Source organism: Halyomorpha halys, unplaced genomic scaffold (genome assembly GCF_000696795.3).
Source record: "Halyomorpha halys isolate HHAL.00 unplaced genomic scaffold, Hhal_1.1 Scaffold88.1, whole genome shotgun sequence".
NCBI lineage: Eukaryota > Metazoa > Arthropoda > Insecta > Hemiptera > Pentatomidae > Halyomorpha > Halyomorpha halys.
Window position 1 is genome coordinate 1510782 of NW_027114863.1, and position 18595 is coordinate 1529376.

The following is an 18595-nucleotide window of genomic DNA, read 5'->3' on the forward strand; positions in this document are numbered from 1 at the left end:
AATATATCTTTAGATCCATAAGACGCACATATGTCTGCCAACAATCAAAATAAAAGAAATTTGACTTACTACAAAGTAGTTTATGACACTTATCTTCGTAGGGGTAGTAGTTTTTATGATATTCACATATGAATATAAATTTGGCAAATGAAAATTTGTCCGAACAACTGTAAATCAATTTATTGTAGAAAATTTCATGTAAACTATTACTCCTACGAAGCTAAACATCATAAACTACTTTATAGCTCATTAAACTAGCTTTAATTTGAGTGCTAATAGACATCTGTACGTCAAATGGTTTTTGAGATATAAAGTTTTCAAAATTAATTCACTAACTACTGATCTTTCAGTACGTTCTGTACAACATTTTTATGAAATGTTGCTTTTTAAAAAGCTATATCTTGAAAACTATTTAACGTAAATAACTCTATTAGGGCTCATATTTTAGAAAATTTATTGTTATTTAAATGACGTTCTCTTAGGTTTTCTTGTGTTGTTCCTACTTTTTGAGATATAGAGCTCCGAATGAAAAATTAGTTTTTTTATCACTTTGAAACAGCCGCCATTTTTTATTCCCCCTACCTTTACTTGGCAGTCTCATCAATTTTGACTATTAATTGTACATAGTTTTCATTAAAGTAATCAAAAATTGGGGTCAGATAACTGCCTTTTTTCTTCTCTTGGGCTCTTGTACTATTAGTATGAACTCCTCGTTATTGTTTGTTAAACTGTTTTTTTGGCAGGAACAAAATTTGCATTCGTTATTCCCACCCCGAAAAATCCTAAAATACGAATTTTTACAACAGAAAAATAAAAATAAGTTGTTCATAATTTTCACCTCTGGGTTTTTAGATTCATTTTCGAAAATCACAAAAATAGTGAAACCTTCTAGGAGCCCACCAATCTATCTAAATGAAATTTGTGTGGGTCGCGCACGGCACCACATTTTTAAAAACTTAAGTTCTCTGAAAAAAAGGTAGTCGTTTGGTCAAAGCCTTCACTTTTTTTTTTTTTTTTATCGTGTCGTCAGAAACAAGGAGCACTGCTCCAAACATTGCATTCTATTTTCTTATGTATAATGCAAATATACAGCTAAATAAGTTTTAAATGAATTCTTAGATTAATCTTTAGCAAATAGATTTTTTTATCCTTTGTGCATTCTTTTAAATTACCATAATACTCGCGAAGAAACAACTCCAATCATTTGTAGTCTTTATAGGACATCTACGTTGAAGCAGTTCTGGAATAAACCGCATTGAAGAACCCTGAACCCAGTCTCTGCTAAGGAGTTCATTCAGAAAAAGTTGCAGCTCTACTGCCATGCACCCCTCTCCCTTATTTGGCCCTCTTCAGGTTTCCTATTGTGTAACGCCTGTCAACCTATCCTGGCCCAGGAACACGCCAACTTCTTTGCAGAAAACTTCACTATTCGCTTAGAATCGAAAGAGCTTTTGAATCACTTTGGTTATTAACATCATAATCTAATCGAATGTCAGAAAAAAATAGCTTTTAATTTTTTTTACAAGTTTTTATTTGTAACAAGCAGAGCCGGCAACGTATATATGAGGATATATGTACATTAATTGAATACTATTGAAACTTTAATATCAATTAATATATAGCTGAAGTGATAAGACGGTAACTATGGTAACATAAATGATAACAGTTAACTTCGCTGAATAATCGTTAATGCTGGTCTGATTTTGTTGATTTTTCCTTATTATTTTAGTCAATTTGATTATCTATGATAATGTCATATATATATATACTACATTTTTAAGGAAGGTATATAACAGGGGTGTGATTTCAACTTTTTCGATAAAATCGACCGACCGGAAGTGCCACTTTATATAATCGATTTTTTCACATTTTTCGATTTTATCAATAATGGCACTATCGATTTCGATTAAACTCTGTATATCCGTGGTTTTTAATATCAGACAGGTTTCATTCTCATTGAAATAGTTTAACGGGGCTTAAATGCCGAATTTTCAAAAAATCTTCTATTAAAGTATCTTTTATTTTGTTTATTTGAAAAAAATATAACCAGTTTTCATTATTAGTAATAATAAGCAATACACAAATACAAAATATTAAAGAATTTTATGGATGACTAAAGGAGAAAAAAGGAAATATAAAAATTCGAACGAGGAAATCTTTCCCGATTGCATTACGGTTTCGTTATCTTTTGTATTCTTGTCTGGACCAAAATTTATATCCTTTTTCTCAATAAACCCTTAAATTATTAAAAAAAATTGTTCTTAATTTACTTCGTTCTTTTTTTTTTTTTTTAAATTAAAGAATAGCAATAACTTCAACATAAGCCCACTAATCTTTACAAAACTTGATAACTGTGTAGGGTGGTAAGTGATGTGCACACCACACCATTTTTTTATGTAACACTTCTGTTATTTATAGAACAAAAGTTACAATTGTTCAATTTGTAAGGTGTAATTTACTTCATATTATTTTAATTATTGGTGCTTATAAAACATTAATGTAGTAGGTTAAATATTTGAAAATGAGTTAAATTGTTATTGTATAGCAATTGTTTTAAGAAATGTAGTCAATCCTAGCATAAAATGCTTAATTCCCCTGTTTCCTGTTTTAGGAAGTGCTCCGGAGAGGAACAATCCTGACAAGTATGCCACCCTGCCACGAAGACGGAGGAAATCAGCTGAGAACCTGGCTAAGAGCAGAGAGCCAAGCCTTAACAGGACAGCCAGCCTACGTAGGAAGAAGGCGGAAGAGGACAAAAACAAGACACCCACCGGGATCAAGAAGACACGGGCTAGAACCAAAATATACCATGAAGTGGGCTGCCAGACTGGGCTCACGGGAGCAGACATTGAGGCAACCACTTCTGCCCGGGTTCGGGACCCAGTTAATAGGGTTGAGCTAGTAACTGTTGGAGTCCAGGTGAGTTCAGTTTAGAACAAAACCAAATTAAATGATAATGGGTCTGTATCTTTTTGTTGGTACTGTGATGCAGCATTAGTTTTGTGTTCTCTGCAATACCATATACTTTTGTCCGTGTATGCTATTTGTAGAAGTAATAACATGACTCGACTGAAAAAATACTCGTTAAATTATAGTTTAGCAAATTGTCAACCAAGAAGTCAACAACAGTTTATGTATTCAGTTCACAGAAACCAAAAAAAAAAAAAGTATCTAAAATTAAAAACAATTTTCATAATTACATGAATGTGGGTTTTATTTACTCAGTTTATCATTGAAAAAGCTTGTACTTTCTCTGATTCCTATATTTCTGTCTTCAAAGATTTTTTCTTTGAATGGTTTGTGTTTCACAGAACATTGAATCCAGAAAAATTTCTAAAACTACTTATAGGGTGAATAAAATCTAAAATTTCTCAACTTATGGGAGGTTAGGGAAATGCCTTCTGAAATTTTCTCTTTCCTTAAATTCAAATGTTTGAACTTTATGGGTTTTTAAATTATTTGGAAGATGACATTCCTTTTTCACCCTGTAATGACTTCCCTTACTGTAACAGCTTTTTTATAGCACTTTTTTATAGTGGTTACTAAACTTTGCCTTTGAGTTTTGTTAGTTGAGAAAGTAAAAGTGCATATTACCAGGTTATTTATTCAACAGCCATCATGATCAGAAATGTCTTGATAATTAATTATTATGATTAGTATTCTTATTTTTAATCATGATTGATACTATATTAAGTTTATTTGAATTCTAATATTTAAATAGTTTTGTTTTTGGATGAATATTTATTCTCTTTATTTATTACTATTATTTTTTTATAGTCGGAAGGGAGATTAGATGAGTTTGAGAAATTGGAAAAAGAACACAAAGACCTTGAGGAGAGAGCTAAGAGACTGACTGAAGAGAAGTCCAGCTTATCAGAAGAGCTTTCCAAGGAGAAGGAGGAGAGGCAACAAATGGAAAAAAGTATTAGGTCTATACTTGGCTTAGGGGGTAAGTAGTTGTTTAAACTAAATGAAAATCACTTAATAGTAACCAAGGTCCACATTTTTATGGAGTTAAAAACTCCAGAATATGCCATATAATGTGCATTGAAAATTTGTGAAATATGCAGTAAATAAAAAATGTATACCGCTAAAAATATTTAAATATACAATAAGACAGCTAAAAATACTAATATGTCTACAAAAGGTTCTAAATAAGGAATGAAATAGCAGAAGGGATTAAAAATTAAACAAAAAATATTTTATTTTCTTATTTAAAACATAATATGACACACTTTCTTAACAAAAATAATAATAATAAAACTTCTAATTTGTAACACAAAAGGAAACAACCATTATTATATTTAAAAAGCATAACTAATTTATGGTAATAACAAAAAATAAATCAAACACAAATTAATAGAAAAATATTTAAAAGGAAAAATTCCTAAATCTATATGTAAATAAATAAGAAACATAATGTGAGGCAATTTTTAAATATGAAAGTTTCATTTAATTTTATATTCAAACTTAAAAAAAAAAATACAAGATCACAATACAGAAAAACTGAGAGGCTGATTGCAAGTCAACTCCATTAAAATCACATTATTAGTCAATATGTGCTCTTAAAGTTCTTTTAATACTCTTAGTAATAAAATTGAAATTATATTGCGTTTAAATTTTAGGGAAATTGTGTCATCTCTTTGGCAATTTCTTATAATATTTAAAAACAATCCTGATTGAGTTAGATCTGTAACCGAAAGAAAAATAACAATAGAGCTGATCTCTATTGAAATGTCGATCGATCTGAGATTTTTATTCACTTGAAATATGTTTTGAGCAATTATTGAATAAAAATATTTTTGGCTTTCGACGAGTCAATCCAAGATTTTATCTTTGAACTAAATGAGGCATTTCTGCCATTTTGTTTCTAACAGCCCAGTATACTTTAGCATAGTATACATGAAGGATACTTTAGCATAGCTTATACATGAAGGATAAGTGGAATTTCAGATATTAAATAAATCCTCAAACAATAGTGTGAAGTGAATTGTTGAAGGTAACATTCATTATATTGTTTGTTATATTACTAATTAAACGAATATGAACTTTCAATTATAATGTGGAATTTTGAATAGTCCAAATATGCAAATATATGCATTTATCTTCAAATATACAAAATAGAACTTAGCTAATTGCACCTGGTTTCACTGATTCATAAAGATTTTGATCAGCAGCTTAAAAAAAAAAACATGCAAATAATTTTATATAATTGCATAAAAATCCTGACCTTGATTCTAACATACTTATTAGATACCATTATTAAAAAGTAGTCCAAGTTTATAAATCTCAAAAATATAATTTAATATTAAATAACAATATTATTTAGATGTTTATAATATAACAATTTTATATTATTTAAGTGGAACTTACTATCTTATTTCTGTCATAGGTGAAGATGAGCTGATAAAAAGCATCGAGAAAGACAAGAAGAAAGTCACTGATATTGTTAAAAAACAGAATCTGGAAATTAATCAGCTTCACACCCTCTGTTGTAACTTGAAGAAGGTATAATTTATAAAATTTTCCAAAGTATTTACTGTTATTTAATATTTTTATTTTTTTAATTATATTTTTATATTTTTAAATAATAATTACCTATTGAATAAATCAAAATTTGTATCCTTATTAATCTCAACACTTTTTATTTCAACAGTCCAACGTTTCGGCCATTTCAGCCATCTTCAAGGACATCTTTAATTATAAATTCTTCCTCACATTAAAATTTAAAATTTGTTATGCAGGCTATTCTGCCCAGGTCATTTATTATAAGTTAAAAACCTATTTTTTTAAAAATATAAAATCATAATATAATAGCCTGCATAACAAATTTTAAATTTTAATGTGAGGAAGAATTTATAATTGAAGATGTCCTTGAAGATGGCTGAAATGGCCGAAACGTTGGACTGTTGAAATAAAAAGTGTTGAGACTAATAAGGATACAATTTTTGATTTATTTAATAAATAATTACCTGTCTCAAGAAATTGAAATAATATAATTATAATAATTACCTTTTACTGAATCATTTTATTTTATTTTTTCATATTACAATTTTGCTTATGAGAAATTATTATTTCATATTTTTATTTTTTGAAAACACTTTTTTGTATTTAAAAATAATAATTACTTTTTACGAAATCATTTTGTTTCACTTTTTCATTTTATGAGTTTAATTTTGCTTTTGAGAAATTTAAAAAAGTTATAAACAAATTTATTTTGAAAGATAATTGAAAGTCCCAGTGCTCATAATTAGTTTTTTTAGCCATTATAGATTTAATGGAAAACACTAAATAGGAAAAAAAAGTGTCAACCCTTTATTATTTGATTAATATCCAAAGTTATTTATCACTAAATGAAACTCCAAGAACTCCACATAACCTTCCACCTTTTTATTTCAAATTGAATGTTCATTAGATATTTCATATGCTTTAGGGGCATATCTCTATCATTTTCTTACAATATTATTAAAAATAAAATTAAAATAGCAAATGTACAGTGCTTTTGACTGAGTTTTGGTGTATGATTTTCAATAATGAACTCTTGTGATTGACCAAGAGAAAAAAAATAATACCCTCTCAAATGTTGAGGTGTTATGTTTTAATTAATATTCATAGAATCCAAAAACATACCAGGTATTTTATTATTTAATATTTTCTGATATAATAAAGTAATTAATTCAAATAATAAACCCTTTTGTAATAATATGCAGCATTTAAAATTTTGAAGTACCAATGATCTAATCATATTTTCGATAAATTTGTGAAGAATCTTTTTATATGACTTGTAGTTATGAATATTTTTTTATTTATTATTACTTCATTCTTATAAAAGATTCATATGTAAAATTGATTCGGTTTTATAAAAAAAAAAGGCCATGAAAACTTACATACAAACTGATTGTTGATTTTAAGGAATTAGAAAGATGTGCTTTAAGAGAAGAACGGTTATTAGAAGACCAGAAGGAGAGTGAAGCGGAGTCCCTAGAAATTCAAGAATTTCTGCAAGCTGAAAAATCTACTTTAGCAGAAACCTTGAAGGAATTAGAAGTCGAGGTTAGTTTATATTAATTTGAATCATATTATATATAACTCCATGAAATATACCTAAGTATATTCAATATAACTTTATAAGTTGAATTTTTCTATGAATTAGAAATATCTTAAAAGTGTATTCAACTTACAGCTGGCTCAAACGAAAGTTGCCCTTACAACTGCTGAATCGGAACTAGTAAAACAACAAGAAGAGTGCACTCATCTTGTTCGGATGTGCGAACAAAGGAGGTAAAATTTAAATCTTATAAAGTCATTCATTTCTAAAAATAATATCATTCATTTTCCATCTTAATTACAAGTGGGGAGTTCTTTCTGGAGGATGATTTTATCGCCCTCCCTCACTCTTTCTCTCCCTTCCCCACTCACTTCAACCCGCCACCTTTTCTTTCTCAATAATTTATATTTTATTTTCAATGAAAGCTATATTTTAAAGTTCAAGTACTATAATATATTAATATATTATAAATAGTATATATTTATATACTATATAAATATAGTATTTATTACATTACATTTTTATATGCATTTTTTCTTTTTTCTGGAAGATTATGTTTAGCTACAGTTCACTTTCTCTAATTTTTTTTATTCCGTTTCGGATCAATAACTTAAAATTCTTTAACTTTTTTTAAATGCAAGAAGCAGAATTTCCTCATCATTAATTCTATTTTTAAACAGTTTTGTTCATAGATAATTACAAAAACAAGTCATTACTTATTCATTTATCCTATATTTCTTTCAACATGTTTATGGATTTTTAGTATATTCACTTGTTATTTTTTACCCAGACAAGAGAAACTGTCACTGGAATCGAGATTACGAACTCTAGAAATGAGAAGCAAAGAGACTATGCTAGAACAAGGTGCTGCAGTTTCTGGTGCAGCAGTTGCTTTATCAGGGCTTGGCTCGAGGCTAGACATTCTCGTTTCAAACCTTGTCTCAACTTATAACATTTCTTCGGCAGATCTAGAGGTACATTCCGTGTTTTTCTAGCTTCCTAATTTCTTAATTATTGTATTATACTAAGCATGTTTCTTAAATGATCCTTTTAAATATTTAAATTTAAAAACTGAAGTAAGGTAGCTAATACATCAGAAGGTAAAAGTTTAAAACAGTTTATTCTTTCCCTGTAAAAATAATAAAATTAGTTACTAGATAGAATTTCACATTCCAGTGCATCTAAATTACAAAACATTGATATTTCTTTTTAAAAAAAAAAAAAAAAAGAGTGATCTGTTAATCCATCATATAAAATTTTCCAATGCCTACCTATTATATTTTTCAAAAGATCTATGGGTTTTAGTATAGATATTTAAAACTAAATGTACAATGCTATACATTGTAAAATAAATTTACTTACTGTTGCTTAGGAAAAAATATTCATTTCCGCTGTATAAAGTAAACTTATTTAATCTTTTTCATAAATTCTAGTAGCTAATTCTTCATTATATTAAATGATTTTAAAACTGCTATTCTCAAATAATCTTGAATTGATTTTCATGTAAATAACACTTTTTCACATAGTATTAATTTTAGGTGATAAACGCTTGATTGATTTTCGCAATTAAATGTAAATATTTGTATGTATACAGCCTAGAACTCTTGCATTATAGATTTATTAGGCATTGAAATTGAATAATTTTCAGTTACTTTCTAGTGTCTCTTAGGTATAGGTATGTTTTAATTTACCTGGTAGTTAAGATGCAATTTTTTTTTTTTTTATTCAATAAAATGCTTAAATATACAGTAATAAAAAAAAAAATAATTATTGTACAACTGAAAACATGCAGATCATAATTCTCTATGCAAATATTTTATGTATTACTTCATTTTTGTATCCACTTCATATTTGTAATTACATTTCGTATAACAGTAGATTAGGAAGTATCGTGGTCTACTAAATGCTTACTTTTATTAATATCTGGATTCAAATAACGAGCATTGCCTGCCTTTAACATCACAATTTTCATTTTAAATATTGTTTACCTTAAATACTTAAAACTTCCTGACATATGTTAGATATTTTCTATTTATGCGACCGAAATCATTGGTGTTTAGATATATTTAATAATAATAATAGCTTTATCTCCATTCTTTACTAAAATAAAGGAAATGTGACTTAGTTTAGTTGTTGTGTAGTTTATGACACTTATCTTCGTAGGGATGGTAGTTTTTATGATATTCACTTATGAATATAATTTTGGCAAATGAAAATTTGTCGGAACTATAAATCAATTTATTTTAGCAAATTTCATGTAAACTAATACTCCTACGAAGATAAACATCATAAACTACTTTATAGCTCATTAAACTAGCTTTAATTTGAGTGCTAATAGACATCTGTATGTCAAATGGTTTTGAGATATGATTTTTCAAAATAATTTCACTAACTACTGATCTTTCAGTACGTCCCATATAACATTTTTATGAAATGTTGCTTTTTAAAAAGCTATATCTGGAAAACTATTTACCGTAGATAACTCTATTAGGGCTCATATTTTAGCAAATTTACTCTTCTTTAAATGACGTTCTCTTAGGTTTTCTTGTGTCGTTCCTACTTTTTAAGATATAGAGCTCCGAATGAAATTTTTTTTTTATCACTTTGCAGTGCCATTTTCTATTCCCCCTACCTATACTTGGCAGACTCATCAATTTTGACTATTAATTATACATAGATTTCATTAAAGTAATCAGAAATTGGAGTGAAATAACTGCCTTTTTTCTCTTCTTGGGCTCTTGTACTATGAGGATGTATGAGTCTGGTTTATAAACATAAAGAATTTATTAAAATTCCACTACTTCATTAATTACATTTTTTATATTAATTAATATAGTATTATAATATGGTTAAATAAAGTATTTATTTATATAGGTTCTTCATTACTTTACCCCATAGATCCCTATCCCTTACCACAGTAGACTTGGTCTTCCTCTTCGTCTCTTGTGTTCCCTTGGTATCCATTCTGTAGCATTTTGGACTACCTTCTGGTATTAAGTCTGGAAACATAACCTGCCCACATCCATTTAAGTTGTTGTGTTTCTTTTGGTAGACTTCTGAATTTAATTCTATATTGTACTTTTCTGTTGCTGATGCAATCTTTTCTTTTGATATCTACCATACTTCTTGAAAATTACAGTTGTGTCCTCTCTAATTTTTCATTATTGTTTTTTGTTGCCGATTATGTATGAGATTCATATATAATTGCCACATAATTCCAATACCTTTTCCTTTAGTCCTGAAGATAGTTGACTTTTATAAATTGTTTTATGCACCAGCATTTTTTCTATCGTTAAATTAGATAGATTGTATTAAGTAAATATGTTGCCCAAAATGATACAAATGATATACTCATACAAAACTGATTTCCTGATTAATAACTTTGACCTCTCCTTTCTGTGAATTTGTCATGATCTTTGTTTTTCGATATTAATGCTTAAGGAGTTCGCTGACCATTTGTTTCATCTCAGTTATTGAATTGACAAAAATAACTGTATTGTCCTCAAACCTCAAATTCGATAAATTTTACATAATAGTTATGCCATTTCTTTCCCAGTTAGCTCATTGAACACATAATTTAGTAGGCAGTTGAATAAAATTGGGGATAATAGACAAACCTTTATTTACTACCTGCTATGATGTATATATTTATTTGAAGTCCCAGTTCTTAAATATTTAAAAGAAAAATAAATATTATTTGTTTATACAGTACTTATATGTATACTGCATACCACAATATCAATAAAAACTATATCTATGTATATACTTACTGATAGAATGTGTTGATGTAAATATAGTTATCTGATTTCATTTAATTAATTACCTGAAATAACAATGTTATTTAAATTAAAGAAGCGTAAATCAGAATTTAGTATATAGTGTCCTGAAAAAATTATTTTTAAATGACAGAAATATTCAAATCTTAAATAAAATTAAATTGATACACTTATTAAATCCACTGTTAAAATTTGAATTAATCATTCACTATTGACAAGGATCAAAACTTTATTTTGACATCTATATCTCATTTCTCTGTTATTGCTAGTTTATTTTTAAATTTTACATGCCAGGCTTTAAAAATTCATATTGACTCAGAGGATTGATTTTCGTTGCTGTTACAGAACTACGTTCAGACTGAAAAAAGCAATTACATTTCAATGGTTCCGACAAATTCCTACCTCCAATGTAGGGTCCAGGTATGGATGTGTTTGTTGAATGTCAGTCTTGTCCCCACTTAGCTGTATATAATTAGATCAAACAGCTTATCAATTCACTACGAATGCTTTTTTGATTTTAATATTGTTGTTGAAAAGGCAACCCTTGCACCCCAAGGCATCAAAATGCACCCCCACAGATCTGTTAAATGCTCAAGTGCCATTCCCTGGATTAACTGAGGATTTATATCCATTTTATAAGCATATTCACTGAAAAATACCCTACACTTAATAATGAACTTACAACTGATATTGTTTCATATTAGTCAAATACTCACTTCAGAGAAAATAAACTGCACTGTTTTATAAATTTTAGTTTTTGTGGTTTTGAATAGATATCATTGTGTTAGATTACACAACAATTGATTTGTATTAACAATTATTATTTTCATTTTTACTAACTTGAATATTTGGATAAATTTTTCTTCATAAAAACTATTGAAGTAATTCAAGTTGAACATCAGAGGTATGTTTTATCTAACTGGTTGTTTCCATGACTGGGAATCATTAGACTAGATCAGTGATTTTCAACCACTGTGTTGCGAGATTCCTTAAATGTGCAACCAGCTGATCTATCCAAAAATGAAAATTAGAACCATTTGTATAAGATATCCTTCTAACAGACTGACAGTCAAATTAACATTGCCGCGATTTTAATTTACCCATCTAAACGGACACTTAAATAATGTTCTCATATTAGTACATAAGTATATTTAGATAAGCACATACCTTGAAGTAATTTTTTTTATTTTTTGGATTAATAAAATTTAAAGCCACTTTCCTCATATCAAAGAAATAATTATTTTTCATTCTGTATATAATATATCAAATAAGGGATTTATTTTGCACAGTGAAATGGAAATACATTTTTGAATTGAATTACATAATCCTCTACGAACTGTTTACAATTTGTTGTTCTCCTTTTCGATATTTTTCATATAATTCCTCTCTCTTCCACTCATTACCTTTCACTTTAAAAACCAATATGCTGAAGTAATTTTTGGTCTTTCAACCTAGAAAGTTAAGAAGAGCACCAAGTTAATCCGTCGGCGATGCTATACGCACCCAGGAGATATCGAGAACTGGGTCTGATCCGCTGTCAATGGGAAGCTCCACTACAACATTGGTCCATTGCCCAACGACTGTCGAATGTTCCGGATGCTCTATTTCAGTCTATATTCAGTTACGAAACCGAAATCGCGGCATGTGCTGATAGACTTGGGGTGGATAGGAGCAACCAAAGTGTGAGAGCTCTACGACAGTCGTTACGTGAGGAGGCTTTCGAAGAATGGGCCAGTTGCAGATGGCAGGGTATCGGTGTTCGCCATTTCAAAGAGACCCCGAAAGCAAATAGATATGTATGCGACAAGCAGGTACTCTCGGGGTCAGAATGGGCGAACGCCCTGAAACTTAATATCAATTACGCACCCCTGCGTGGAGTCCCAGGAGCCAGTGTACAGCAAGGAGAAGTTGGGTCCCTCTGTCGCAAATGCGGCAGAGAGTCTGAAACACCAGCGCATGTGCTGGGAAAATGCCCCAACAACTCCCTCCTTATAACACGCCGGCACCACAGGGTCAAAGAAGAATTGATGAAGTTCCTTGAAAGAAAAGACTTCACCTGCTTCGAGGAGGTCTATTGTATTGACACCGACGGATCCGTAAGATATGCCGATATTGTCGCGTTTACAAAAGTCGGAGACACGGCTCTTGTCTTGGATCCGACGGTGAGATTTGAAAGTAATGACCTCGAACAGGAAGGCGGAGTGGAAAGGGAAAAAAGGAAAATATATGAAAAATGCGTCCCTTTCCTTAAGGAAAAATTCCGCGAGACCTTCGGAGAGAGAGAGTTCACCGTGAGAGGCCTCTGGTTTGGATCTCGCGGAACAATACCAGATAGAACAAGGAGCTTCTTAGAAGGCCTAGGTGTTAGCATCGGGGATATTGCCATCTTAGCGGAAAATATTATTTTGGACTCCCTGGGGATCATACACCATCACCTGCATGGGAATTAGCTCGGAGATTGTTCTTTGTTTTATTTATTCATTTTAATATGTTGACCTCTCTATGTGTGTGTTTTAACGTATTTATTCATTAAATCATTTTATTTTATTAATACTATGTTTTTTTTTTTTTTTTTTAAACGTATTTATCCATTCAAGTATTTCCTGTAACCGGTTTTTTTTTTTTTTTTTTTTTATATTTTCCTCTTAATCTATATGTTATTCTTATTCTTGTAAAATGTATCTAGTTGTTTGTTCTTGATAGACTGATCTACTGCTGTGACTATGAATGATGGTCTGATCTCACATTACCGTCTTATATTGAATTTTTTTAGCGGGTCACTGAAGAGGATCTAGGAGGGTGAATTCCGGAGAGCGAATTTGTTGAATAATTGAGCAGAAATGAGAGGGAAAAATGGGAGGGAGTGAAACATTTGTATTGGTTGTACAGACCGAAATGGATTGTAAAAGGAAACTGTAGTGGTGAAAAAAAATTGTTTATTATATCCTATTATTGTATATCTTTTTTTTATGATTATACCATGAATATGTAATGTAAATATGTCCGATTAAGGATTGATAAGTATGCTGTGTGAGATAGCAACCTAATTTATTTAGGCAGCATATATGAATAAAGTATTTCTCTCTCTATATATATATATATATTCATTTTTTAATATGATCTTTATAACTCTTTATAATAGAGAACCCTTTATATTGATTTGCCGCCAATTTTTAAAGTTATTTAATCATAGATTTTCCAACTTTTTTTGATTTGAAGAACCTTAATGTGTTTTGAAGTACTTTATATACCCCTTCATCATAATAAAAAAAATTGAATTTTAATTGATTTTTTTCTTTCAATATTATTTTATTGTACTATTTTATTTTTTTGTTATTTTCTTTCATAAGGAATTTCTTTAGTGTGAAGATTCCCTCAATCAAATAATAATAATAATTGTCCGTAATAATAATTATTAATTTGTTTTGTGTATTTTATTTACTCACTCAAGGCAAGAAAATCAGTGTTCAACATTTATTATAGTATTTGATTTCAAATAATTTTAATTTTTGTTGGCTCAAGAATTATTTTAAAAAATTAAAGAAATCCTTTACAATTAATATTATTTATACAAATGAATAATGATGAGAAGATAGTTGACCATCGATAATATATATGAGGTGCGGTCAAAATATAACACAAATAACTTTAAATAACTTACTTAATAGTGCTAGCCATTCGGCCAGAATTTCTAGCCTTCATCAGGGCTAAGAACAAAGAACAAAATAACAACTAATGAATAAAAAAAATAAAAAATAAAATGGTATCATTCTGTTTATAGTTTCTAATCATCAAATTAGAAATAGCTTTGCTAATAGCACTGCAGCATTAAGGACAATTATTTTAAATGTTTATAATGTATAGAAATGTTTTTTCCTAAAAGGTTAATATAATTGAAAATATATATATTAATTAATTTCATATTTCATTTCCCTCCCTAAATAATATTTAGTTATATGCATTGCCTCATTATAATTAAAATATTCATGGTTCCAATTAGTTTATGTAATTAAGTTCCCTGATTTAATTTTAAATTGTAATTTTACATAAAAGTCCATTTATTACTGATAATTTTCTGCTTTTATCATGTCCCTGTTTTAAGTAAATATTCACAAATTTATGAATTTTTTTCTGTTCTTACAAAAATTCGTTTGCTAAAAATTAGTTAACTAAAAAAAAATTGTTGACCTTCATAAAAATGTGAAGATGAGGAATACTTTGTCAAATATTGATTTATTTTGCTTTCACTTGCCTATATATGAGATTATTTAAAAAAATATTCAATTTTTCTTTTCTTTTATTAATTTGATAAAATATGATTATTACTTTATTTTAGTTTATTTAGATTTGTATTTTTCTATTATTTATGTCATAGAAATTATGTAACTATTTTTTTTTTTTTACATTCATTGACTTTTATATTCATTGATAAGCCAAGCTTGTTGCATTGTTTTTTATTTACATTCACATTCTTGTTCATGCGATGGCATTTAGGTCTGCCTTAGGTAAGTTACACCTCTTAACGCACTCTTTCTTTCAGCATTTTTTCTCTTGAGATTGTTGCATATGAACATCACAAAAATTTGAAATGTTTGGCATGACATAATAATGAATTTCTTTCATTATACATTAATTGATCAAAACACCGTTATCTGTGATGTTACACATATGTAATTTTAAAGAAATAAATCGCTTGGCTTGTCAAAGTGTTTGTGAGCAAGCCTTCCATGTTGTGTTTGTGATTAGTTAGTTTGCATGATTGAAGCTGTAAATACACAAATGAGGTATAAAATGATAGTGTTGTTTATTTTTTATGGTCCTCACACACTTGGCTTCACTTAATGCTGATATCACAAGTTTTGAGTTTCTATGGTGGTGGTTTTGATTGTGTTATAGATAAATATGAAAACGTTATGTGCTGTTAATCTTAAATATGACATGTAATTGATATTATAGGTTAAGATGTCCTATAAGTAATTATCAGATTAAGTATTTTTAATTAAAACATGCATGGTACTGTTGACAGCCAGCAATTTTAACAACAAAAATTTTATATATATTTTTATTATCTTGTTCGAGACTGGTAGTTTTATCAATAATAACAAAAATTATCCAAATAGTCTCAACCTTCTTTATAAAACATATCACATGTCCAATGTTTCAGTCAATCCGGCCATCATCAAGGACAATCTAATTAAATAACAGCCCAATTTTATTATTATAGCATTTCATTGATTTAATTAATTTTATTTTTATTTAATACCAGATCGGCCTGGTGGGGCTTACATGGTCCTTTTTTTTAATTGATTATGGGGGGGGGGGATAGTCTCAAACAAAAACAATCCCACTGTAACTATAACCCAAATAACTATATACAACGTTATAAATAAAAACAAAATTAAGATAAAATAAATAGATTAAAATAATAATGCTTAATAAGAGAGAAAAGTAAAATTAATAACAAAAATAATGACATTCGTAGACCTAATAAAACAAACAAATGCCCTCTAATGAGAAAAAAGAACAAAAATAAAACAAGTTAATTTGAATAAAGGACGAAGACAAAAGTATAGGACTCCAATGGGAGTCTTGGCCAAAAAAAATAAATTAATCAATCAAGTAGAAGTAATGACAATAATATAGAAATATATAATTGATAACAAGATATCCTGCAACAGCTTCAGTATTCATGTTGTGATTGGGTTTCCCAAGTTGCAGGATTTATTAAAATTTGCAAGCTATTAGACCCAAGTCAATTTTAAAGAGTTAAAATAAACCTAATCAATGCAGCTAGAAGAATATTTAGTTAACTGGGCAAAAGGTAGGTGACAAGAAAAACTAAAATAGTGATCTACAAATCGACGTACCTCCCTATTCTTTCCTACTCTTCCAAATCGTGGACCCTCACCTTGAAACACAAGAGCCGGATCCAATCCAGGAAGATGCAGTACCTTTGTAAGGTGGAAGGAGGGACACAACAAGATAGAGTACGGAACAGTACCATTCAGACTAACCTTGGAGTCAAACCGGCTGAGAACATCCTAGAGGGGCACAAGCTAAGATGGTTCGGACACCTCCTTCGGATGGACCAGGAAAGGACTGCCAGAAAGACATATGAGACTAGCGTAGAGGGAAGAAGGCCAAGAGGAAGACCTCGCATTTCCTGGGAGGAGAGTGTTAAGGAGGCGGGATATGGACTGGAATAGGAGAAGGAAGATGGTCCAAGAGTGAGATATCTGGTCCAGACTCTGCCAATTGTAACTCCACACTGCACAAGTGGTAAAGGAGATAAAATGATTATGATGATGATGATAAAATAAACCTATTCGGCACTGAAGTGTTTATCAACAATTTCTATTCTTCACAATTTTTGTGTTTTAACTTATCACAACAGATAGTGCTGTGATAATGTTATGATACAAACATTTTAATTGTAAAATATAAAAGTTGCGAAGGATAGAAATTATTAATAAATGCTAAAGTGATTAACCAGTTTGTTTTAATAATAGCGTGCAAATTTTACTATATCAATGTGGGACTGTGATACTTAAATTAAACTTATTTTATTAGATTGTCCTTGATGATGGCTGGAACATTGGACATGTAATATGTTTTAATAAAGAAGGTTGAGACTATTTGGATAAGTTTTGTTATTATTGAAATTTTTTTTTAATTATGCAAATAATGTCAGTACAATCATACTTTTACTTATAATGATAGTTATTTCATTTTAATATGATAAAGATGAAGATTATATCAATACATGTATTTAAAAATTTAATGTAAAAATTATATTTCTGACATTAAATATTTTATTCATTTTTACTTAAACTGTCATTACTTTGCACAGGATGTAGTGTATCACAATGAAGCATTCAACGAAAGTGACAGCAGCGGTGATTTGAGCCCAGAAGTAGAGGAAAAGAAAAGTGGCGGTCTCTTAGCAGCTATTATTTCTGCAATCAAGTCAGCTACTCACAGATCCACTCCAGGTGCTTCAATATTTTCTTTAGTTTCATTGATAATTAGTAATTAATATTTATGAAGTATTTATTTATTATCATCAGTACTAATTAGTTAGCTTCATTGATAATTAAAGCATGTGAAGTTTCTCTACATATTAAATATTTGGGTTAATCTTAACTTGTCAAATCACAAAATAATCCAAAGAAATCATTCGAGACTGTCAATGTGGTTTTTAGCTGAATCATGTAACTATTGATCACCCAAAAAGAAATCCTTTCTATATCATTACCCTATATTTAACCATTCACTTACTAAACCCAAGATCCCATCCTACCGATCTTTATATCTCTGCTTACAGAACTGCCTCCTTCGAAAAATCCTTTACTGTTCAAGCTACCTCATTTTGGAACTCCTTACCCATATCCATCTGTAAAGCTTCCTCTTTCATTCAAACACCAACTATATATCCATCTCCTAGACCATCAAACTTCCATTGATAAATATGTTTTTTTGTTCATACTTTATTCTATTTAAATATTGTAATAGATTCATTTAATTATCTTCAAAAGTGAATGTAGCCAGACAAAAGCTACTAAAACTGTTCCAAATTGTTATTCTTTAGGGACCAAGTGTCCCAAAATAAAGATCGATTTAATTTCATCAATCAAATCTTTTCATTGATTTTTGAAAGCAAAAAGATATAAAATAATGTTAAAGTAAAGATAATATTAGAAAATTTAAGAAACTTTCTTAATATTATCTTTACTTTTATACACCTTAGTTTACTTTTATTTCATGTTATCTA

At 29.3% G+C, this 18595-nt stretch overlaps 1 protein-coding gene across 1 annotated transcript in view; it reads left to right on the forward strand.

The window, feature by feature from the left end:
* corn (cornetto) overlaps window positions 1–18595 on the forward strand; it is a gene marked incomplete in the record, with an annotated part of 269163 nt that overhangs the window by 243806 nt on the left and 6762 nt on the right. Inside the window, 8 exon segments of the mRNA XM_067051957.1 lie at window positions 2612–2919; window positions 3778–3949; window positions 5393–5508; window positions 6913–7053; window positions 7184–7281; window positions 7839–8022; window positions 11170–11244; window positions 17675–17816. Coding sequence (XP_066908058.1) covers window positions 2612–2919; window positions 3778–3949; window positions 5393–5508; window positions 6913–7053; window positions 7184–7281; window positions 7839–8022; window positions 11170–11244; window positions 17675–17816 — 1236 coding nt within the window.